The 21,489-nt window shown below is 38.8% G+C and overlaps 1 protein-coding gene across 2 annotated transcripts in view; it reads right to left on the bottom strand.

Moving 5' to 3' along the window:
* The window catches only part of LOC136862814 (probable transcriptional regulatory protein Tlet_1011), a 69,678-nt gene extending 51,309 nt beyond the window's left edge, over positions 1-18,369 (bottom strand). The window contains exons 1-2 of one of the 2 annotated variants that reach the window (XM_067139075.2): positions 18,090-18,360; positions 232-344 (exon numbers count right to left, since the gene is read on the bottom strand). In XM_067139075.2, coding sequence (XP_066995176.1) covers positions 232-344; positions 18,090-18,309 — 333 coding nt within the window. In that variant the 5' untranslated portion in view covers positions 18,310-18,360. Of the gene's footprint in view, positions 1-231; positions 345-7,414; positions 8,318-18,089 lie in introns of those variants that run through there. The other variant, XM_067139076.2, reaches the window with a different exon arrangement.
* Positions 18,370-21,489: the final 3,120 nt, after the last annotated feature.

The following is a 21,489-nucleotide window of genomic DNA, read 5'->3' as shown; positions in this document are numbered from 1 at the left end:
ATTAATATGATTGATGCTGTAATACCTTACTCAAGAAGTCGTTCATTCAGAATACATTATAGCCGTGATACAAAGAAATGAGATGATGTGTCATGGATGACTAAAAACCCTATATATAAACATAATAATTTAAAATGACCCACAACTAATTAAATATATACATCTTTCTAATTAATTACTCAGTTCGATAATTTAGTACATGCTGTGATGTTCCAAACATCACACACTTACTTTGCACTGCTTCAGAATGGTCTGAACTGCAACAGCAGGCATGTTGGCTTTCTTCGCTTGCTCAACTGCTTGTGCCAGCTTATGATTCGTATTTGGATCAGCACTACCACCCTCTAGAAGCAAAAAAAAAAAAAAAAAAAAAAAAGAAGGATACATTTACATTTTTAGTAATACCTAGGTTATAGAAAGAAGGCTTAAGAACTATTGAATAAAAGAAATAAGGAAAATTATTTATAATGATGTTCGGCTGAATGGTCAGCATATTGGCCTTTGGGTTCAGAGGGCCCCAGGTTTGATTACCAGTCAGACCGAGGATTTTAACTGCGTATATTTAATTTCTCTGGCTTGGGGACTGGATGTTTGTACACAATTCTTTTCATCTGCATCACTACCATCCACCACAGGAACACTAAATAGTGAATATACGTGAGTGTCCCAGAGCATCCTGCTGTAAAACTAGGCCATATCCACGAAGTTCTGACCCCAATAAATTGGGAAAATGGCCGGAAAGAAGAATTTAATTATAATGCTATACATCTTACTACTGTGGAAGGAATTATTAGGGCAACATAGCACTGCCAAACTATACACAGCCTCTGCTTGTTAGCATCATTCATTTAAGATGCATTCACTTTCCTGAAGTTTGCGAGATCCCCTGTCAACATATTTCTTACTTGAGCATTATTATGTAGAGCTAGGACCATCTTTCCACCTTACCACCATCATGCAGCACTTCAGTACACGTCAAAATCCCAGAGCATCCGGATCCAGCTGCGAAACTAGGCCAAGTCCACAAGAAGTTCTGACCCCAATAAATTGGGGAAATGGCCAGAGAAAATCATTATATTATAATATTATGCATATGAGCAGGATCGCTGGTGTAAAAGTGCTACCTATGTCTCTTATTCTTTCTTTAATCAAAAAGCAGTAAGTTCCTCTCAATGTCACCTTCATTACTCCTACAATGGACCTTGACTATCAGTTCAGTCATGTTTCTCGCTGCAATGTAAGCAATATTCATAGCAAATTTCACTAAAGTGACAGTGCATTTTGGATCAAGCCAGAAAGCATCTTATGCAACAATGACCAAGGGTGGTGTAGACAATACAGATCAATTCTGAGAAACATAAAATATTTCACAACAGAGAAAAAGGGACTGTTAGCTCTAATTTACATTCTGCTAAATATACCTGGAATAAATGTCTAAATCATATAACAGACAAATCTTGAAAATAATTCATGTGGACGAACAGTATTTTTGATGATTTGTCAATAATAATAATAATAATAATAATAATAATAATAATAATAAATAATATTTGCTTTACATCCCACTAACTACTTTTACGGTTTTTGGAGACACCGAGGTGCCGGAATTTAGTCCCGCAGGAGTTCTTTTAGGTAAATCTACTGACACAAGACTGATGTATTTGAGCACCTTCAAATACCACCGGACTGAGCAAGGATCGAACCTACCAAGCTGGGGTCAGAAGGCCAGCGCCTCAACCGCCTGAGCCACTCAGCCTGGCAGATGAATTTTACTTTTTTCCCCTTAACCTTTCCTTTCTTTCTATGTCAGGTCAAACTACAACCTCACCACAATTACCAGCTAGAATGGTAGCCTGAACCACATCCTCCACTGAGCATGGATTATTGAGCTGAAGATGATCAGTAGATGGCTTGGATCCTGAACAGCATGCACGTGCGCGCGCACGCGCGCACACACACACACACACACATACACACACAGGGTGTTTGTGACAGTGGGAAGGAAGCCCCAATTCTCTCGGGTGGTCCTACACTGTAGTACCCCCACGTACATGCAGTTCAAGATCCTCCAAACTATAAAGGGCAACTACCAACAGCCAGTTTTTCTTTCACATAGAAACCAGGTTTATCCAGCCTGCATCTTCACTTAGCAATTGAATTTGTTTCTGCAATCCCTCTAGGATATTAGTCCTCAACAAGGAACTCTTCTTGAATCCGACATGTTATGGCGTGGGTTGGTGTTCATAGGAGTGACAGTGATCTGTCACCTGTTTTGTCTCTCCACATGTGCAGCAATGTTTCTTCGGTGAGAGGTGAGGCTATCCCAATGATTGGGTATGAGTTCTGCACTGACGTTAACTTTAAATATACAATCAACCAATGTGTTTTCATTAACAGCAGCATCCACCTAATTCAAGTGAATAAAGGAGCTCCATACGGATATGATGAACTCTGAGGCAAATATGCTCAGCACTTCAAGAACAAATTTTACCACATTAGCAACCATTAACAGGTTATAAAGATGCTGGTGTATCCAGTGTTCTTGAATTGGTGCCTCAGGTTCTGCTTCTTCTTGTGGAAAGATTAGTCACTATTTTCACTACTGCCCATAGAACACTTAAATGTATCATCTTTTTGGTCTTTCTCAAGTACTTGGGGTTGGCACCACATGCAGATTAAGCTCTGTTTTGCGGTCGGATGCTTTTCTGATGCTGACCCTATGGGGAGGGATGTATTCATCTCTGTTTGTTTCTTTGTTGGTTCATAGTGATGAATGTGAATGAGGATGTGTGTATTAAGAACATAAACACCCAGCCCTGACCAAGAGAAATTAACCAGAGGTGGCTAAAATCTCAGGTGAAGTTGGGTATTGAAATCAGGGTCTACTGAACTAAAGTCCACCACGCTGACCATTCACCCAAGGAACCGGGCAAACTCCAAAATGCATTTACACAATATTCATGAATGTCTTTTACATGTCCTCCCTTAAGATTTATGAAATATCTCAATGGGAGATTGGCAAATCATATATTTTCAGGTGGATATCACATTTCTGATGTCATGCAACACATCCCCAAAGAAGTGTCACATGAATAAGAAACTTATCTGAAGAAAATATGCAGATGTGTTCATTGTGATCGAGCTAAGAATAAATTTCCACAGCTGGGTGTGATTAAAGATTTGTATGCAAGGAAACAGCCAAACACCATAAAATGTGAATTCATTATAGAGCTGGCTCAAAAGTAAATGAGGCTTGGTGAATTTAGAGTCTTTAGCATCTTGTCTAAATTATCAAGAAATTCACAGTGTTATTTGTCAAATTTGTGTTGTTATTTAAAGTGTGTATGTTACATGACATGCTGTAGAGGTTTTTTCTTTCTTTTTGACAGACTGGAAAACTCCATCTACCACCCCTAAATTGTACATGTACAATTTAAGGAAAATAAATAATAATAATAATAATAATAATAATAATAATAATAATAATAATAATAATAATAATAATAATAATATCAAATAAGTTGCCCTGAAAAGCATGGCTTCCATCTTTAAAACATTCAGCCAGAGTTAAATTGATGCCTTCATGGCCAATATTAGGAGAGATGATATTCTTTTCGGTTTTTGTCATATCAAAGAAAACAAAGAGAGGTACTTTATATCCCAGAAGAGAAGAGAAGAGAAGAGAAGAGAAGAGAAGCTTGGACAGATGTGTTTCCCTTCTGAAGATGCAGAGCAAAGTTTCCAAGAAATATGAAGAACTTCTCTTCATTTCTTTGACAAAGCAAAATCCAAAAGGAATATCATGTCTATTATTCAGCTATTCAGGCAAATAAAGAAACCAAAAATTTAAATCACTTAAAATCAAAATTATGAACACCGCATTTAATAAAGATATGTTTAAAATCAAATCTCACCCATAAAAACAAAACCTTCTACATTATCAGCTAAAATATCAACATAAATCACAGATTTTATGGATAAAGACTACCGTAAAGTAAAATTTCCATTTATACCGATAAAGAAACAAGAAATCAACAAGCAAATGTTATACCTTCACTTAAACCTAACAATATTTGGCATCCTACTCAATGGACATTCTATACCAATTATTTCAAATCAAAAAAAAAAATCAAAATCTCTTTATTTGCTAATGAGGTGTCTACCTTGGCAAATGGTACACTAAAATACATTATTGTCAAGCACTAAATTTTAAATTAACAAGAGACGAAGAAAATTTTCCTAGAATACAATATTATACAATTTACACTAATAATTTGTTCTATTAAACACACACATCATCCTTAATAAATTTATATTGTTTACAAAATTCTACTTATAATATCTTACAAACATAGTCAACTCATATACAGTATGTGAAATTACTTCTAATAATAATATACAACTGGTATAAGATTAAAATTAACATTGAATTTATTTACATATTTATATTTTACCCATTTTGGAACCTAAGTAGCATAACGACCTGCTGCGTCTTAACCAGAGCCCCTTTTGCCACCACTTTTCAGAGTTCCTGAAGGGCCTTCACAGCTACCGTAGCGGTCCCAGGGCCCTCGAAGTCCCCACTGTACTTCACCCCTACAGGCAGTCCCCTACTTGGGCTGTCCAAACTCCATAGACCAGGGGATGGAATTAATTTAATAACACACATTTTTTATTTACAATATCCTGCACTGGTCGAATGCCCTCTAACATTTCATTTATTTTCTCTGTTGTTTATTCTCTTCTTTACACAACTACATAAAAAGTGAAGCAGTAAAAAAAAAACAAGCGATCACCGACAATAAAATCAGTAACCTAAGCAATAAACAAACCAAGACAGACAGCACGAATCCCACAAACCACCTGAAATCTTCCCAAGAATAATCAATAATTTTTTTAATCAGGAAATAAATCTGCTGGAAAAAAGGTTTCAAGTTTAACTGCTAAGAACTTCAGTGATCTTGTGTTCAACAGACTGGAAAATCATAAGCTTACGTGCCGGCATATGTCCGAGGACTTCGGCTCACCAGCTGCAGGTCTTTTCATTTGACGCCCATAGGCGACCTGCACATCGCAATTAGGACGAAATGATGATGAAGACAATACATACACCCAGTCCCTGTGCCAGGGGAATTAACCAATTAGGCCTATGGTTAAAATTCCCGACCTGCCGGAAATCGAACCCGGGACCCCTGTGACCAAAGGCCAGCACGTTATCCATTTAGCCATGGAGCCAGACAGTTGATATAAATAATGCTATACACTGCTATTTGCTTTACATCGCACCGACACAGACAGGTCTTATGGCGACGATGGGACAGGAAAGGCCTAGGAGTGGGAAGGAAGCGGCTGTGGCCTTAATTAAGGTACAGCCCCAGCATTTGCGTGGTGTGAAAATGGGAAACCACGAAAAACCATCTTCAGGGCTGTCCACAGTGGGGTTCGAACCCACTATCTCCCGGATGCAAGCTCACCGCTGCACAAACCTAACCGCACGGCCAACTCGCCCGGTATGCTATACACTGACAATGGTGTGACAATCATTAGCACATACAATGAACAACATTCTTTTGTCTCCAGTGTACTAAGATATCGTCTTGAAAAGTGTACTTTAATGTATCTGATAATTCATAAATGAGAATCTCTTGTATTAGAGTGACCATGAATGTTGACTGACTCCAATGATTTATTCCACAACCTTGGGCATAACAGTTATAAAAAGAGAAAAGCAAAGCAATTCAAAGACATTGGTATTCCATGCTTTTGATCTTTAATATGGTTCTTTGATGTAAATGACCCATGAATACAACAATTCTTACTGTATTTTAATGCCTCTTTTACTGATGAGTGTGCAAACAGCACCTTTTACCATGGTGCTGGATATTTTGAGATGATATCATCCCCGGAAAAGCAAAGTATCGTAAGTGAATAAATATTTTTTTCACAGGAGAGGATAAAAATTATTAGTGAGTACAGTTGAGGCAGTTTTGATTTTTATTCTACTCCAGAAATGAATTTTTCACCTTATTGTCATATTAGGTTACGTATTTATTCAATTGCAGCGAAAAGAAAGTTATTTTAAAGTGATGAATGTCGCTTACAATTGTTTGCCAGTCATTGTCGAGTGCATTGTTTAACAAAGTGGTCCTCTTGCAATAGCTTTTGTAGCGCTTACAATATTTTGAAGGGTAGATCACTATGTTTGGAGTCTTAAGTAAGGTATAGATATTCATTGTGGAACACTGTGGGTATAATTGTTTTAGTGCAAAGTCTAGCCAGATCTTGACACTTATTTTCTCAAGCTGGAATAGGATGATCATAAATCTTCTCTCTCACTTGGTTTGGGTGTGTTGTTGATGTGGCATTTCGTCCTCTTCAGCTAATCTCCTTGTTGGATATTCATCCATCAGTCGTCAGAAGTACACTCAGTTTCTGCAGCAACTCACTCACAAATTTATTCACAATATAGGCCTAACTACTGTCACATCATGGCGTGTGGCCTCCACAGGGGCCTGGTGCAGGTCTTTTGAGTTGACACCTACAGGCGACCTATATAAAACCCTTCAATTATTTCTGATTTTCTTCCAGTTGAAGCCTAACTCTTTTACAGTACTTCTCAAACTGATTTATTTATTTATTTATTTAATTATTTATTTGATAATACGAAGGTGCACAGGCTGAACCCAATTACGTTCCTTCATGACACATGGGATTTAAACTTTAAATACATCAAACAATAGTAACAATAATAGCAAGAAGAAGGAAAAGAAGAAAACTATTAACCAGAACACAATTTAAAATTATTACTAAAAATGAAAAACATAATAATATAGGCTATACATCAGCCATAGAAAATTACTGAAAAACCAATCCTCTCTCCTGACACAGATTGTAATTTAGATACTGATGTAGTTTTCAGAAGAATTTAAATTCATGAATAGTGCGTTGAAATCTTATGTTCCTTTTATACTTACTTGTCACATGCTTGAAGCCAGGTATGTGGCGTTTGCCCTTGAAAAGGACCCTTTTATAGTTTTGTATTAGTCGAGCATGTATAATGGCAACGTTTACAACTAAAGTGATTGCAGCTGCATACCTCTACGAGATTTGTAATTGCAAGAAAGAAGAAGAGGGAAAGGTGTTTTAGTATTCATCCTCTGAACATTCAAAGACATGATGATAGGAGCTTTCAAAACCCTCTACACTGACTTAACAGAAGATGAAAGAAAGTTTTTTTAACTATTTTTGGATGACACCAAAATCATTTGTTGATTTTTTGGAAAAATAGAATGTCAGTTCCATATTACAAGAAATCACTCCATGCCCATTCGTCCAATGAAGCGGTTCTATGTAACTCTGAGGTATGTATAGCCTATTTTTAATTCGGCATAGACAGTAGAATTAAATTCTTCAATCTACAGATTTATTAAATACTTAAAAGATTATTACATAAAATAACATATAAACAACTAAATGTAAATTACTTCTAACATCATGTTTGTAACTTTAGCTCTGAGTAATGTTCATTGTCCTTTGTCCGAGTATATTGCTTATTTCTCACTTCACATATAAAACTATTCGGTACTTGCCAATTCCCAAGAATGTGTAGATTCATCTAGGCAAATAGATGATGACTGGTGTTGATGTGGATGATTATAGTAAATTTGGGATTGACCTGGATCAGACAAAGATGTAGAAGGTTGCTTTGGGAAGTCACAACACAGTTGGGACTGATCCGAGTCAGTTTGGGTTCGAGAGTGTGCATAATATGAATTATATTGAGGGTAGGATGCATAATTCATGTTTCTGGAAAGAGTAACATTAGGAGCGATGGGTGCACAATTTCCCCGTTTGATTTTCATTATTAACTGGAGCACTTGGAAAGTTAATTTTTGATCTTCGCTGAAAGCCTTCACATGTGGAAGTAAGGATAATAGGAATGACCAATCAGCATCGTCTTCTTTTTCCTTGTTACTTTTTAATACCATCAAAAGGTTTTCCCCAAAATAGTCCGTTTGTTGCTTCTTTTTCTCTTTAGTTTTAACAGTTTTGTTGAGCTCCCTCCTGACACCATTTTCCGTAATGGAAGTGTCATCACGTATTTCATCACCTTCATTGTCAAAGTGGCTATGGTCTTCAGAAGTTTGAGGATGGAAGTTAGAACTAGTAGGCCTCTGCTGAACCTTATCCAAAAATTGCATTTGTTCATAATATACACACTTCATTGGTTTTGATGGTGCTGACCCACTCTTGAGAAATTTAGTTTTTACTTTCATGTGAACTCTTGATGATTTCCATCTGGAATGAAGTTTTTCAGCTGTAAAGAAACAGAGGTGAAATTACAGAACCGTAGTCACAAGCACGTAGTCATAAGCCCCTACATTGATAAAAGTAAAACAGTGGTTGGCATCACAAATTGCCATTAAACAAACTGAAAAAGTATGTTTTTAGTGTATAAAAGTGACCCATTGTGTTTATTATTTTCATGTACCATTCAAGTGGAAATACTTTCACAGATCTTCACTACACATACAGAATGGGCATAACAACCTATTTCCAAAATACTACATGAAGTATGTATGAGATTGTGGATGGTGCTGAGAAATGACTGCATGGTTCAACCATCTGCAGAAGGATGGAGAGAAATCAGCCACGGCTTTGGAAGTAAAGCAAGCTTTCTGAACTGTGTGGGGGCGGTTGACGCCAAGCATATTCGTTTAGTAAAGCCTCAACACAGTTTATTTTGGAATAAGATGACAAACGGATTGCTTGACTTCCCTCCACCAAGGCCACTGCCAGGAACTGCGAACGCTATAATCCTCTACCTATTAGTGACAGACAAAGCTTTCTCTCTTAGTGAACTTATTGTAAGATCCTATTCCAGAACACATCTGAACGACAACAAGAGAATATTCAACTATCGATTGACTCTAGCTTGAAGATACATTGAGTGCACTTTCAGAATTTTAAGCAACAAACGGCGAATTTTCCATCGTCCTCTAAACGTTGATACAAATCTTGCACTGTAAAAGCTTGCTGTGTTTTGCACAATTTCACTAGTATACGAGATAGTTTCAACTATGAAGAAACACTCACTGTGATCGGGTTTGAAGATTCTGGAGCACGGCCATGCAACAAGTGCATCCAGTACTCTCAGTACTTCATGAGTGCTGGCAGCGTGCCATGGCAGGAATCAAAAATCTAGATTGTAAATTATTATTGATTTTGGATATTATATAATTGTGATTTGTAACGTTATTTAATAAAACTAAATGCTATTGTCATTTAAATAAATAAGATACTAAATAGAAAATGAGAACTCACTCATTTTTTTTTCTTCAGATTTTCATCACTTTGTTCAGACATAGGGATGATAACTCTGCAAATTTTCTCCCATGCCTTATTCCAAATATCTTGGGTTTTTTAAAGTCTTTATTACCCGTCTTCTAACCCAGCATCCATTGTCCTGGTTAGCACTCGACTAGACCACAAACTACACTGAACCGCCCAGCATGACGAGTTAACTATAAACATTCCCATAAGGCTTCGGTCCTACCTGTGTAGTGTGACATGTCAGACATGTTGTTTCTAAAATATCCAGTATGCCATCCATTTTATTCCCACATACAGAACCTGCTTACTGGGTATGCCTTAGAACCTCACTAATCACATCCATATAACTTTCGTCTGATTTCCTTGTCCTGGAGATTTTCTATTCTTTTCCGCCCATATGTTAAGACTTCACTTTCTCTATCCTAGACCTGGTGATACTTAGTTCACTGCAGATCCGATAGTCACTTGTATCAATGAAATCCCCAGAATACCTGCACAATCCCAATAAATTTTCTTCATTCAAAGTCGGTTATGATTATAATCTATTATGGATCTCCCACATGTAACAGTTAACAGTCTTATTGTTGAAGAATGAATTTGCAACCACTTATTTTATACTAGCAAAAGAAATCCAATATATGCTTCCCATTTTATAAGCTTCCGTTTCTTTTCCGCATTTAACCAGAACCTTCCACATCCTTCTTGTTAAATACATCCAATTCCCACAATTATATCACCCTTTAACGCTTTCCTGTTGATGATGATGATGATGATGATGATGCTTGTTATTTAAAGAGGCCTAACATTTAGGTCATCAGCCCCTAATGGTACAAAATGAGACAAAATGTAATGGCAATTTAAAAGTCCAAAATCATCCACTGACCAGAATTCAAAATATGACGACGAGGAAGAATGAATGCAATCTGCAGTGCATAACCCATGACATATGCCCTATGACGTGGGCTGATGAAGCGGGTATATAATGCATCCGAAAGGCTAGCTGACATATTAGACGTCCTGCTGTCATGGGTAAGGGAAGCGACTTAACCAAATTATAAAAACGGATGACCAAGGGGGACAGCATTTTGGAAACTGCGATGTTTGTGAAATGTTCACGTGCCTCTGCGGTAAAGATGAATCATGAGTGGATTGGCACCATTGGGATTAACTGTCGTGGCAACTGTGGAACTCTATGCACCATTGATATCCAAAGTGAACACTATGATGGTGCGTGAAGGGGCCAACCGACACACTACAGTGGAATGGGTCACTGTCCAACTGAACTCAGAGGCATCCAGACATGTTACTACTGCAACAATTCAGTGAATCCTTCTGCAAATGGAGCTCCCGAGTAGAAAGAGGATGACTGTACCTGTGCCAACACAGGTGCATCGATGAAAACAACTGGAATTTGCTCGACAATATGGCGACTGGACCTTCTCTGACGAGTCACATTTTCAACTGCAAACAACTGATGGATCTCGTGTATCCGCTGAGAAACATAAAGAGACCCAACAGCCTGCAACCATTGCTGGATGAACACAAGGACATGGGAGCAGTATTATGATCTGGGGTATGTTATCGTAGTATTCTCTAGGTCCCATCATTCGTGTGGTAACATTATAAATCCTTTCTCGGCAATCACATCCTACTATATATGACGATTGTATTTTCTCAGGAGGATGGAATCTTCCAGCACAACAATGCACCTTGTCACATGGCTAGAAGTGTCCACACATGGCTGGAGGAGCACAATCAAGACTTCAAAGTTCTTCCCCAACCCCCAAACAGCCCCAATCTCTATCGATAGTCGTGTTCAACGTCTGTCTTCTCCGTCACCGCACCCTTCAACAGTTGAAGGCCGCACTGCAGACAGCATGGCCCTAGATACCTGTGGAGATCTATCAACACCTGACTGAGTCACTCCCAGCATGTATAGGTGCAATGCGTGGTGTGAAGAGCGGTTACTCTGGATACTAGCAGGTGGTCATAATAAAGTAATTTGACTGTGTACCTATGTCAAGAATCAACAATATTTGGAAAAGGAAAAATGAGGAGAAAGAGGCAGAAAATTGTGAGCTATTCTTAACAGGTGTGAAAAAATGAAGGATATAGTGCGAAGTGGCACTGTTAATCAGTAAACCCATAGGATGTAACACAGTCTCAGACATGTAAATGAATGAGTGATGTGGGCAGATATAGCAACAGATTAGGACTAACACTATCTCAGTGCATTGAAGATGAGGATGATCTAAACCAGGCCTCTCCAGACTTAGTGTGAAGGTATGTTATTCTGGTGTGCCAGCATGCCAGCAAGCACTGTAGCACGCCGAGCCCCACCAAGTCACTTGCAGTCACCTCGCACACCAGAAGTAGAGCACCCCCTGTGGGTGGGGGACGAACATGTAGAATACACCTGCGATATCCCCTGCCTGTCGTAAGAGGCGACTAAAAGGGGCGACCAAGGGATGGTCAAATTAGAACCATGAGACTACTTGTAATTAGTACCATCACGCAGGGAACACCAAGGGTCGCATTTACTTGCGCATAGTACCACTATGTTAGGTACGCAATAGGTTTGTGATTAGTAGCAACAGTGTGTGAATCAGGATGAAGGTCTTACAGTACCTGCGATTTGTACCCCTATATGAGCAACACCATGGGATGAGCAACACCATGGTTCTGCCTTGCCTAGGCTTAGTTCCCACTATGTGAGGAATACCATGGGATAGTTCGGGTCCCTGTGGTTAGTCCACTTATGTAAGGAGCACCATAAGTTTGCGTTGCCTTTATAGGTCTGCGCTGCCTGTAAATAGTGCCAGAGTGTGCGAAACACCATAAGTCTGTGTTCCATGTGCGCATTACACTACCTGTGAATAGTACCACAATGTGTGGAATACCGCGGGTCTACGCTAGTTTTGATTAGTACCGCCAAATCACAAATAGCATATTTCTACTTTCCTAGCGATAAGTAACATTATGAGGGGCGTGACCTGGATTTTGGACCCGTTTCAACTACAAGCATAATCGATTCAGCATCGTGCTATAGAAGCAGTCCCTTGGTCAGTAATACTACTGTTTAGTGGCAGCTTCTGTGCATGTGAGGCACTGTGGGTCAGTTCCAATGATCGTTTTAAATTCATATCCATCCATCCATTCATTCTTTGTCCTCACGCTTTGAATTCTGGTCAGTGGAGGACTTTGGACTTTTAATTTGTCATAACATTTTGTCTCATTTCATACCATTAGGGGCCAATGATCTAGATGTTGGGCCCCTCTAAACAACAAGCATGATCATCATCATCAGAAGTAAAGCAGTGGTGGGGAGAACCACCTTGCAGAACAAAATTCAAAGAAGCTTTGCAAAGCCTTACAATTAAAAATTTCTTTTCTTTGCCCTATCTTAAATAGTGGAGCACTAAATTACATATATGGTGGTGGGAATTAATGTTCAGGAAGCAAATGATTTTTGTTCTAGGTAAGTATTTTTAGTGGGTGCTTACATTTTATGTTTATTAACATACACTACAGTGTTGCATACGGTAATAAAACTGCTGAGATTCTCCATTTACAATTCTTTCTACATCGGAAACAAGCATCTGTGAAACCTCCAATCATACACAGTGGCAGACATTGTTGCCTGTGAAAAATCCTCGCAACCTGAGCTTTAAAGCCACATAAATATTTTCGCTGACATATGTACAACTGAACACTGAGAACACTTTTGTCATACACTTATGGAGTCCCAGATATTCTAGTGAAGGGAATTATTCAGTCTGGTATTGCACTGCAGTTCTACGAGCTCCTTCTGCAAAGTATGGGGAACATCTTCAAGCAACAGGGAGGAAAGGTTTAACAAAAATATCAAGAGCAGCCTTGAATTATGGAAAATTCCTATTTTAAAAGTAGAGTGACTTCAACATAATCATTAATGTTTGTTTCTCCATGAACTCAATACAGGTCTGGGAAGAGCGCTGCACCACTCTTTCGTAACTGGTTTTCACATAGCACCAGTTTTTTCTAGATCACCACAGTTTTATCAAACATCTTCGTAATCAAGTGGTTTCTACCTTGCATCGATTAGCTGAGAGCGTTGAAGTAGCGTCACAAAAAAACCTTATATATGAAATAAAATCAGTTTCATTAAGTCTTTTCTCTGATCCATCTTTCATCTCCAAAAATGATTTTATTTGTTCCCTCAAGTGTAAAACTTGGGTAAAGATTGTTCCTCGGCTGTCATCAGACCTTGCAAAGATAGGACACATCACCATATTCTACATTCACAGATGCCAAGAATTCCTCAAAATGGCAATGGCTGAGACCTAAGCAAGTTTACAGTGCCGATGACAACATCCATAACGTCTTAATTTTCACCTCCTTTCCACATAGCGACTTCTGGTGTGTAAGGCAGAGTACTGACAGTACAAACATGATGCTCAAAAGATATTTAGCACTTCCATTATGTGCAATGCAGAAATAAGCCACCTCCCACTCGTGTTTGAAGATAAACAATTACAGTAACATATCTATTTCTCTGTTTCTTTTCAAGACTTTCCCTGGTTGAAGTGCAACCATCAAGCATACAGCTTGAAAATTCCTATTTTAATATTTAAAAGTATGACTTCAACATAATCATTAAGGTTTGTTTCTCCATGAACTCAATATAGGCCTAGGCCGTCATGAGCACTGAGCTACTTCGAGATAAGCAATAAAGAGGATGAGAGAGTTAGACTGATCCATGCAACTCGTGCGCACTGTGGTGTGCTTCCACACCTCGAGTAGTCTGGACAGCTCTGATGTAAACAAGTTTTATGAAGCACTGAGTGATACAAGTCAGGGTAAACAGCAAATACACTGCTGATTTGTGATATTAATGCAAGTACTGAAAGAGGAATGATGACACATTTACTGGACTTCTGTGCTAGTAAGGAATTAGCAGTTGCAGTCACACCATCTGGTCTGTAGTAAAGTGAGTATTACTAGGCCTAAGACAGAGTGAAGTTTACCTGCAGCCAGATAAAAATGAAACAGACTTACAAAAAAGAAACTGAACATATGTACACGATATAATTAACAAATAGCTCTATATAACAGAGAGCAGGCCAAGGCAGAATACTAGAAAAGGGAGTAGATGGCAAACAGGGATGCTGTACTACCAACGGCAAAGAAATATAAAATACTTATCTTGGTAGAATGATACAGTCAGGACAGAAGGAAGGCATATCAAAAAATGGCTCCAAGTAGCTCTAATTAAAAGTACACAGAGTAATGATAAAGACCCAAACAAATAATTCTTCTTCTTCTACTACCACTTTTCTCACACCTGTGGGGTCGTAGATAAGAACTGTGTTGCACATGTGGATTTGGCCCTATTTTACAGCCAAATGCCCTTACAGGTGCCAACCCTCTGTGGAGGGATGTATTCACTATTGCGTGTTTCTGTGGTGGTTGATTTTTTATTTTATTTTTTAAAATTTGTTTCACCTCGCACCGACACAGAATTGATGACAGGATAGAAAAGGCCTAGGAATGGGAGGGAAGCAGCCGTGGCCTTAGTTAAGGTACAGCCCCAGCATTTGTCTGGGGTGAAAATGGGAAACCAAGGAAAACCATCTTCAGAGCTGCCAACAGTGGGGCTCGAACCCACTATCTCCCGGATACAAGCTCACAGCTATGCGCCCCTAACCGCGCAGCCAACTCGCACGGTGTGGTGGTTGATAGTGTGGTGTGTTTTCTGAATATGAAGAGGAGAGTACTGGAACAAACACAAACACATCGTCCCCGAGTGAGGAGAATTGATCAGGCATGATTAAAATCCCCGACCCCACTGGGAATTAAACGCAGGACCAAAGGCCTCAATGTTGACCATTCAGCTAAGGAGTCGGACACCCAGACAAATAATTATAGAATAAAAATTGCTTTACGTTGCACTGGCACAGATAGGTCTAATGGCAATGACAGGATAGGAAAGGGCTAGGAGTATGAAGGAAGCGGCCGGGCCTTTAATTAAGATACAACCCCAGCATTTGCCAGGTGTGAAAATAGGAAACCATGGAAAACCACCTTCAGGGTTGCCGAAAATGGGGTTCGAACCCACTATCTCCCAAATGCAAGCTCACAGCTGCGCACCGCTAACTGCACACCCAACTCCCTTGGTAATAATTAATGAGATCATAAGGAAAACATGAAAGATTTTGGAAATAAACTGGAACAGCTACTTTACTCAGTGGGGAAACCTACATGAAGAGCAATTAAAAATATTAATAAGGGAGAGGGGGAAAAGAGAAATGAACAGTAGATTAAATAAATTAGATGAACTAATTCCCAATTAAAGAGAATCACTGAAGAGATGGAAAAAATGTTTTGAAAATCTACTCAATATGAAAGGAAATCTTCCTGCTGCATGTCTGAACAACACAGTTTGCTGAGATGATAATGATGATGGTAATAAAGAAATGTAGTATGGCTTTTTTTTAGTGCCGGGATATCCCAGGACGGGTTCGGCTCGCCAGGTGCAGGTCTTTATATTTGACTCCCATAGGCGACCTGCGCGTCGTGATGAGGATGAAATGATGATGAAGACAACACATACACCCAGCCCCCGTGTCATTGGAATTAACCAATCAAGGTTAAAATCCCCGACCCGGCCGGGAATCGAACCCGGGACCCTCTGAACCGAAGGCCAGTACGCTGACCGTTCAGCCAACGAGTCGGACAATGATGATGGTGATGAAATTACAATTGGAGAGATGAAGAGAACAGTGAATAAATCATAAGAGGCCGGTGAAGCACGCGGTATATGTATGCAGACATGGTGTTGAGTTCACCAGACACGAGTTTCAGGATGCCTTGAACGCTTTACACATCTGGGCAGAGGAAAATGAATTCTACAACAATTAGAACAAAACCGTATACATGGTGTTCCGGAAAGGGAGGGGAACATTCAACTGAGGACAAAGTGACACTAGGAGAGAAAGAGATTGAAACAGTAAATTCCTGTAACTCAGAATCACTTTAGGCCTACAGACAATCTGCAATTTCTTCAGGACTCAAACAAAGGAAAGAATAACAGCCACTATCACAAAAACATGTGCTATAATAAACAGTACCAAACTATCATTATAAACAGCCATGATCTTTATCCACGCCAAAATAACTCCAATCCTGATGTATAGCATAGAACTGATTTAGGAAAGACTATCTCTGACTGACCTAAAGCCGGTTACTTAAACATAATGCTGGGAGTTGCCAGAGAGCGAGAGAACTGTTCTACACTGAGGACCTAAGGATCAAACTGCCATTACATCTACCATAGAGGCGACAAAGCTGCTAAATATAAAAAACAGAAGCGGGATGAAATATCATGAGACTTCTATGCCATGGATGCAATGACAGACAGAAGATGGACGAACAAGAATAAACCCCTGCAGTCTATTCTAACATGACCTTCAATTAATGGTTGTCACCATTAGATATGTCATAATGAAAAATATCATGAACCAAACTCTCAGTGCATGTATAAACTTTATGTAGCCTACTTTAACTATTGTGTTGTTGTACTGTAAATAGAGAGATGGATAATCCGCCTAGTCAATACGATGTATTAGAAATATATTTACATTTCACACTTTAGAATATATAGTACATGTTTCGAGAAATATGTTAATTCTCTTCTTCTGCTATACAGGTTAAAATTCATATAACTTATGACATTAATGCTTTTTATTGTGCAAATCATTGGACTGTCAAATGGAACATGCAATAAGACTTTTTAACTTTGTATAAAGTAGTATCTATATATTATTGTTGGATGGGGTAAATCGAGATCCTGTTCAATGACCGAAAGGTACGAGATAAAGGCTGAGCGAATTATGTCCTGAAAAGTTACTATGACAAGATATAAATCTTACTGTAGGAGCTTTGCTTTGTATTCAATGGGTGGTTGTCAATGGACATTCATGACAATTTGTGACTTAAGTGGTATGTTGTGAGCTGTCATTGGAGAGATGGCGTGGAATGACATCAGCAAACGAATAAGTTTGTGTAATGTGTTTAAAAGTAGGAAAGATCACAATATGAAGGTAAAGTTGGAATACAAGAGGACAAATTGGGGCAAATATTCGTTTATAGGAAGGGGAGTTAGGGATTGGAATAACTTACCAATGTTCAATAAATTTCCAATTTCTTTGCAATCATTTAAGAAAAGGCTAGGAGAACAACGGATAGGGAATCTGCCACCTGGGCGACTGCCCTAAATGCAGATCAGTAGTGCTGAAGAACCAAGACCTAATGAAACACGAAGTATTGAGTAGGCAGATTACCCATCTCTCCATTACTGTGATTAAGTCAATACGCACCCAAAACTGGCCATTATGGTCAAGATTATTAATAATTGTGTTGTGTTTGCATACAAAGTACTATGGGTATAATGGGAGAAGAATATTTCAAATATATATATTCCTCACAATTCATTTCTACATGTAACAGTATATCCCTGTACAATATTAAGGTATTTTCAATGTCCATAAATATAAGACCCCTAACTTATATTCAAGGTTAAGGTTAAGTTCACAAAAAGAAGACCGTTTCCTAACCTACACTAACCTATATTCCCAGCGCCCGTTCAGGTTATGACAGGTAAATCGATTTCGTATCAAGTATATATTATTTGATATGGGAAATATTTTAATGTTGCATTAAGAAGAACTACTCTTTCACTGAAAACTGGATAGTATAACTTATACAGTTTTATTTACCTTGGACAGCAACACGTATTAGTCGCCCCATTCTTGCAAAAGTCTGAGATTTTTCGCCATCCTTCGCGGCTTTTATGTGTTTTATATTAGCCCATTTACTGTGTCCGGCAAATCTACGACTGGTAGAGCATAATTTGCAAGTAAATAACAACTGTCGAGCAACGGGGAACATCACAAGAAGGTTTTCATGAACACGTTGCCACACAATAAAAACATTCATCAACAATAAACCATTCTATCCTCTTTGGAATAAACAGTGAAACATCGACCTCTAATTGGCAGCTAGCCCAAACCAAAGCCTGCTAGATACTAGAAGGCCTGGACAGAGAGCCAATATCTTGCATTAAAAGCGGGGTAATAGTTTTTCTCTTTTTCACCGCCAGGTTCGCGTTTATGTTCTGTTGTTTGGTGCGAATTCTACGATTACGTGTGTTAGTGCAACATGTTTTATGAGAATAAATAACATATTAAACTTAGTTTTATAAGGAAAGGCCTTATCTAACATGAAATATGAAGAGTTTTGTCGTTTTTAAATTTATTTGATCTCACGATTTGCAATATATGGATGGTGGCTGAGATGCATTTAACATTTGTTTAGTTATGTGCTTCCAAATTACCGTGAAGGTGGTGGTGGTGATTATTTTAAGAGGAAGCACAACTAGGCAACCATCATCTATCTAACACTAATCAGAGAGAGAAACTGGAAAGGATCAGACACTTCGAAAAATGGAGGTATCGGCCAGGGGAAGACAAGGGCCACGAAGGGCGTGAAAATGAAAGACTCCCTAGCTCTCGGAAACCTTATAGCGTTGGGGTCAGCAAAGAACCAGAGTTGACCAAGGAAGGTCGGATAGGATAGATGAAAGTGAGGAGCCTGGCACAAGTAAGTGGAAGAAATGCCAGGACTCAGTGAAGGGCCCCGTGGTCGCCAACCCACGATCCAAATTTCAGAGCCCCTGGGTACAATTGCCGTCAAGTTTCTCTTTCCATTCTGTAGGTTAAGGTGGTTTATTGTTGCGTGCCTGACTGCACATCTGACACAGCGAACAAATATACACAAATATAATTTTTCATTTTTTCCTAAAGATCCGAGTTGACGGGAGAAATGGAGGCTTGCTATTTCTCGACAGGACAGCAGAAAAGGATCTCTTAGGGCTCCTAATGATAACTCCAGAATATGTAGCTTGCACTTTGTCAAATCAGATTACAGTGTACTGTGAGGGGAATTCTGCTCCCCGAAAAAGTGCCGGCGCAAATTCGTCTTCTTCTTAAAAATGTATTAATATTTACAACGCGGGCGTTAGGGTATCTCGGAAAATGTAACCTTGTCCGAAAGCTGAAATTCCTTACCGCTTCCAAAGTTTAAAGAGACGCGTCAGTGCCGCGACTGTGATCAAGCACACATCACATACGTTATACTTACAAAATTTTTCAGACCTGTTCTTGATAATAATGCAAAGAAAGTGACTAAATACTGTGATTTATTAAACAAATTCAAGAGCAAGCCTCTGAGCAGAAAAGTGTTGAAATTATAGAAATAGGAAAAAATCGTGTGAGTATTTCTATTTAGACCTATTTCCCTATTCTTAATTCTTGTGTGATAATCAAGTGCTAACTGAAATAAATATATGAAGTGTAACGTGTTCTAAGTTGTTTTATATATTTATATCTGATTCACACCGGGCATAATGATAATAAAATGTATTATTTCGCGTTAGTGTGTGAATCTTCAATATAAGGATATGGACAGAACATGAGAACAACAGAACATAAACGCGATCCAAGCGGCCATTGCTTGAACTACTTTGTTCGCCCAGAAATGTGTCGGCTTGTCCAGGCCTTCTATTATAGCGTAGGCAACGCCCAAACCAAGCTATTTGCCCAAACCATCGCCCTCTACTACGACTGCGCTAATACGCCTTCTCATTCGCCCAGCCACACGTGTAAACGAGCGAACACGGCGTAGTTACCAGTTCAGGCGCTTGGAGCGCTGAGAAGCTGGCATTAGTCTGCTTGACGAGACACGCTCAGTGATTACAGCTAAGAGTCCTGGTGTAATTTGAGCCTGTGTTTACCTTATTTGGCTTGTTTCTTTGGTCGTGAACCGTTTTAATGTTTATGTACATAATATTGTTTACTACCGTGTACCGAAATGTAGGATGAGAAGCAGATCGGCAAGTGGGATTTTGTTTCATGAATTTACTTTCAACAAGTAACAACGTCATAAATGGCTAAATGTTACTTTTTAAAAAAATTATCGCCGAATTTCAATTCAAGATCATCGAAACTATATGTTTGCCACGCCGAATAAATCCACACTTTCACGCTACGTAGGAGATATAAACTGCGAGACTGGAATAACGCTCTTAGTAAAGGAGCGCCTCTTAGCAGAAAGTCAGTGCCTAAATGAAGCAGAGAGATTGTGATTGTTGGTAATCCACCGAACAGCAGATGGTATCTGACAAGAAACTCGACACCTTTCGACAGAAAGACGCTTCATTCCATGTTGAGCGAATAAAAACTACCGTACCGGTACTCAAGATGACTGTCATGCAAGCGAAAGTAGAAATGGAATTACCCTAGTCAGTAACCTTTTCTGTTTTATAATGTCCGCTGTGACTACAAAATTAAGGTTACAGCAGCATTTTTCTTCTTTAAGAGGCTTTTAGGTACAGAGCTACATACTTTAACACTCAAAACAAAAAAGGTAGTCGAAGCTTGCATCATAAGGCTAATGTTAGCAGGAAAAGAAGAATGTCTTCTTCAAAACACATTAAACCGAAGATCTGTCATCCTGTTGATAGTGAAAAGCCTCTTCTTGCTTTCGACAAATAGCACATTCTGAAAAGTAAGAAATTCTTTACTCAAAAAATATATGTTTGATGGTTCCAGGATATAAATGGTGAATTTATCGAGAAACTGTATCAGATGCAATCAAATGAAACTGTGAAACCGATTCATTTTTCTTACATGCAAAAACATCAAGCCACTTAAGAAAATGAATGTGCTGCGCGCGAAAGATATTTTCGAGACTGAAGTAGTAACAGCCCTATAATATTTAAAAGACTATTCGTATACAGATATGCACGATTTTTTAACGCAGGTATCACTGTCAAATACAAGTTATCGATAAAAAAATGATTCAATATACGTGTCAGTAGCACGTAGCAACATTGCAGCCGGACAAGATGCTAGATTATTTTGACGAGACCAAGGTGTTCAACAGTCCTAATGGACTTGATTTATAAAAGAGATTAAAACAGCAGGCTGCAGTACCCATATGATTTTCTACTGTGATTTTGTATGGAAAGCACAACCATTTGTGCATAAAAAACTTGTTGCATCTATGAGTGACTATTTAGTGCGTTGCGTGAAGTTATTTGCGAGTATGCTATTCCTG

The sequence above is a fragment of the Anabrus simplex genome, chromosome 2 (genome assembly GCF_040414725.1).
Source record: "Anabrus simplex isolate iqAnaSimp1 chromosome 2, ASM4041472v1, whole genome shotgun sequence".
Taxonomy (NCBI): Eukaryota; Metazoa; Arthropoda; class Insecta; order Orthoptera; family Tettigoniidae; genus Anabrus; species Anabrus simplex.
The sequence above is the reverse complement of the archived record's forward strand: the minus strand, read 5'-3'. Positions and strand labels throughout refer to the sequence as shown.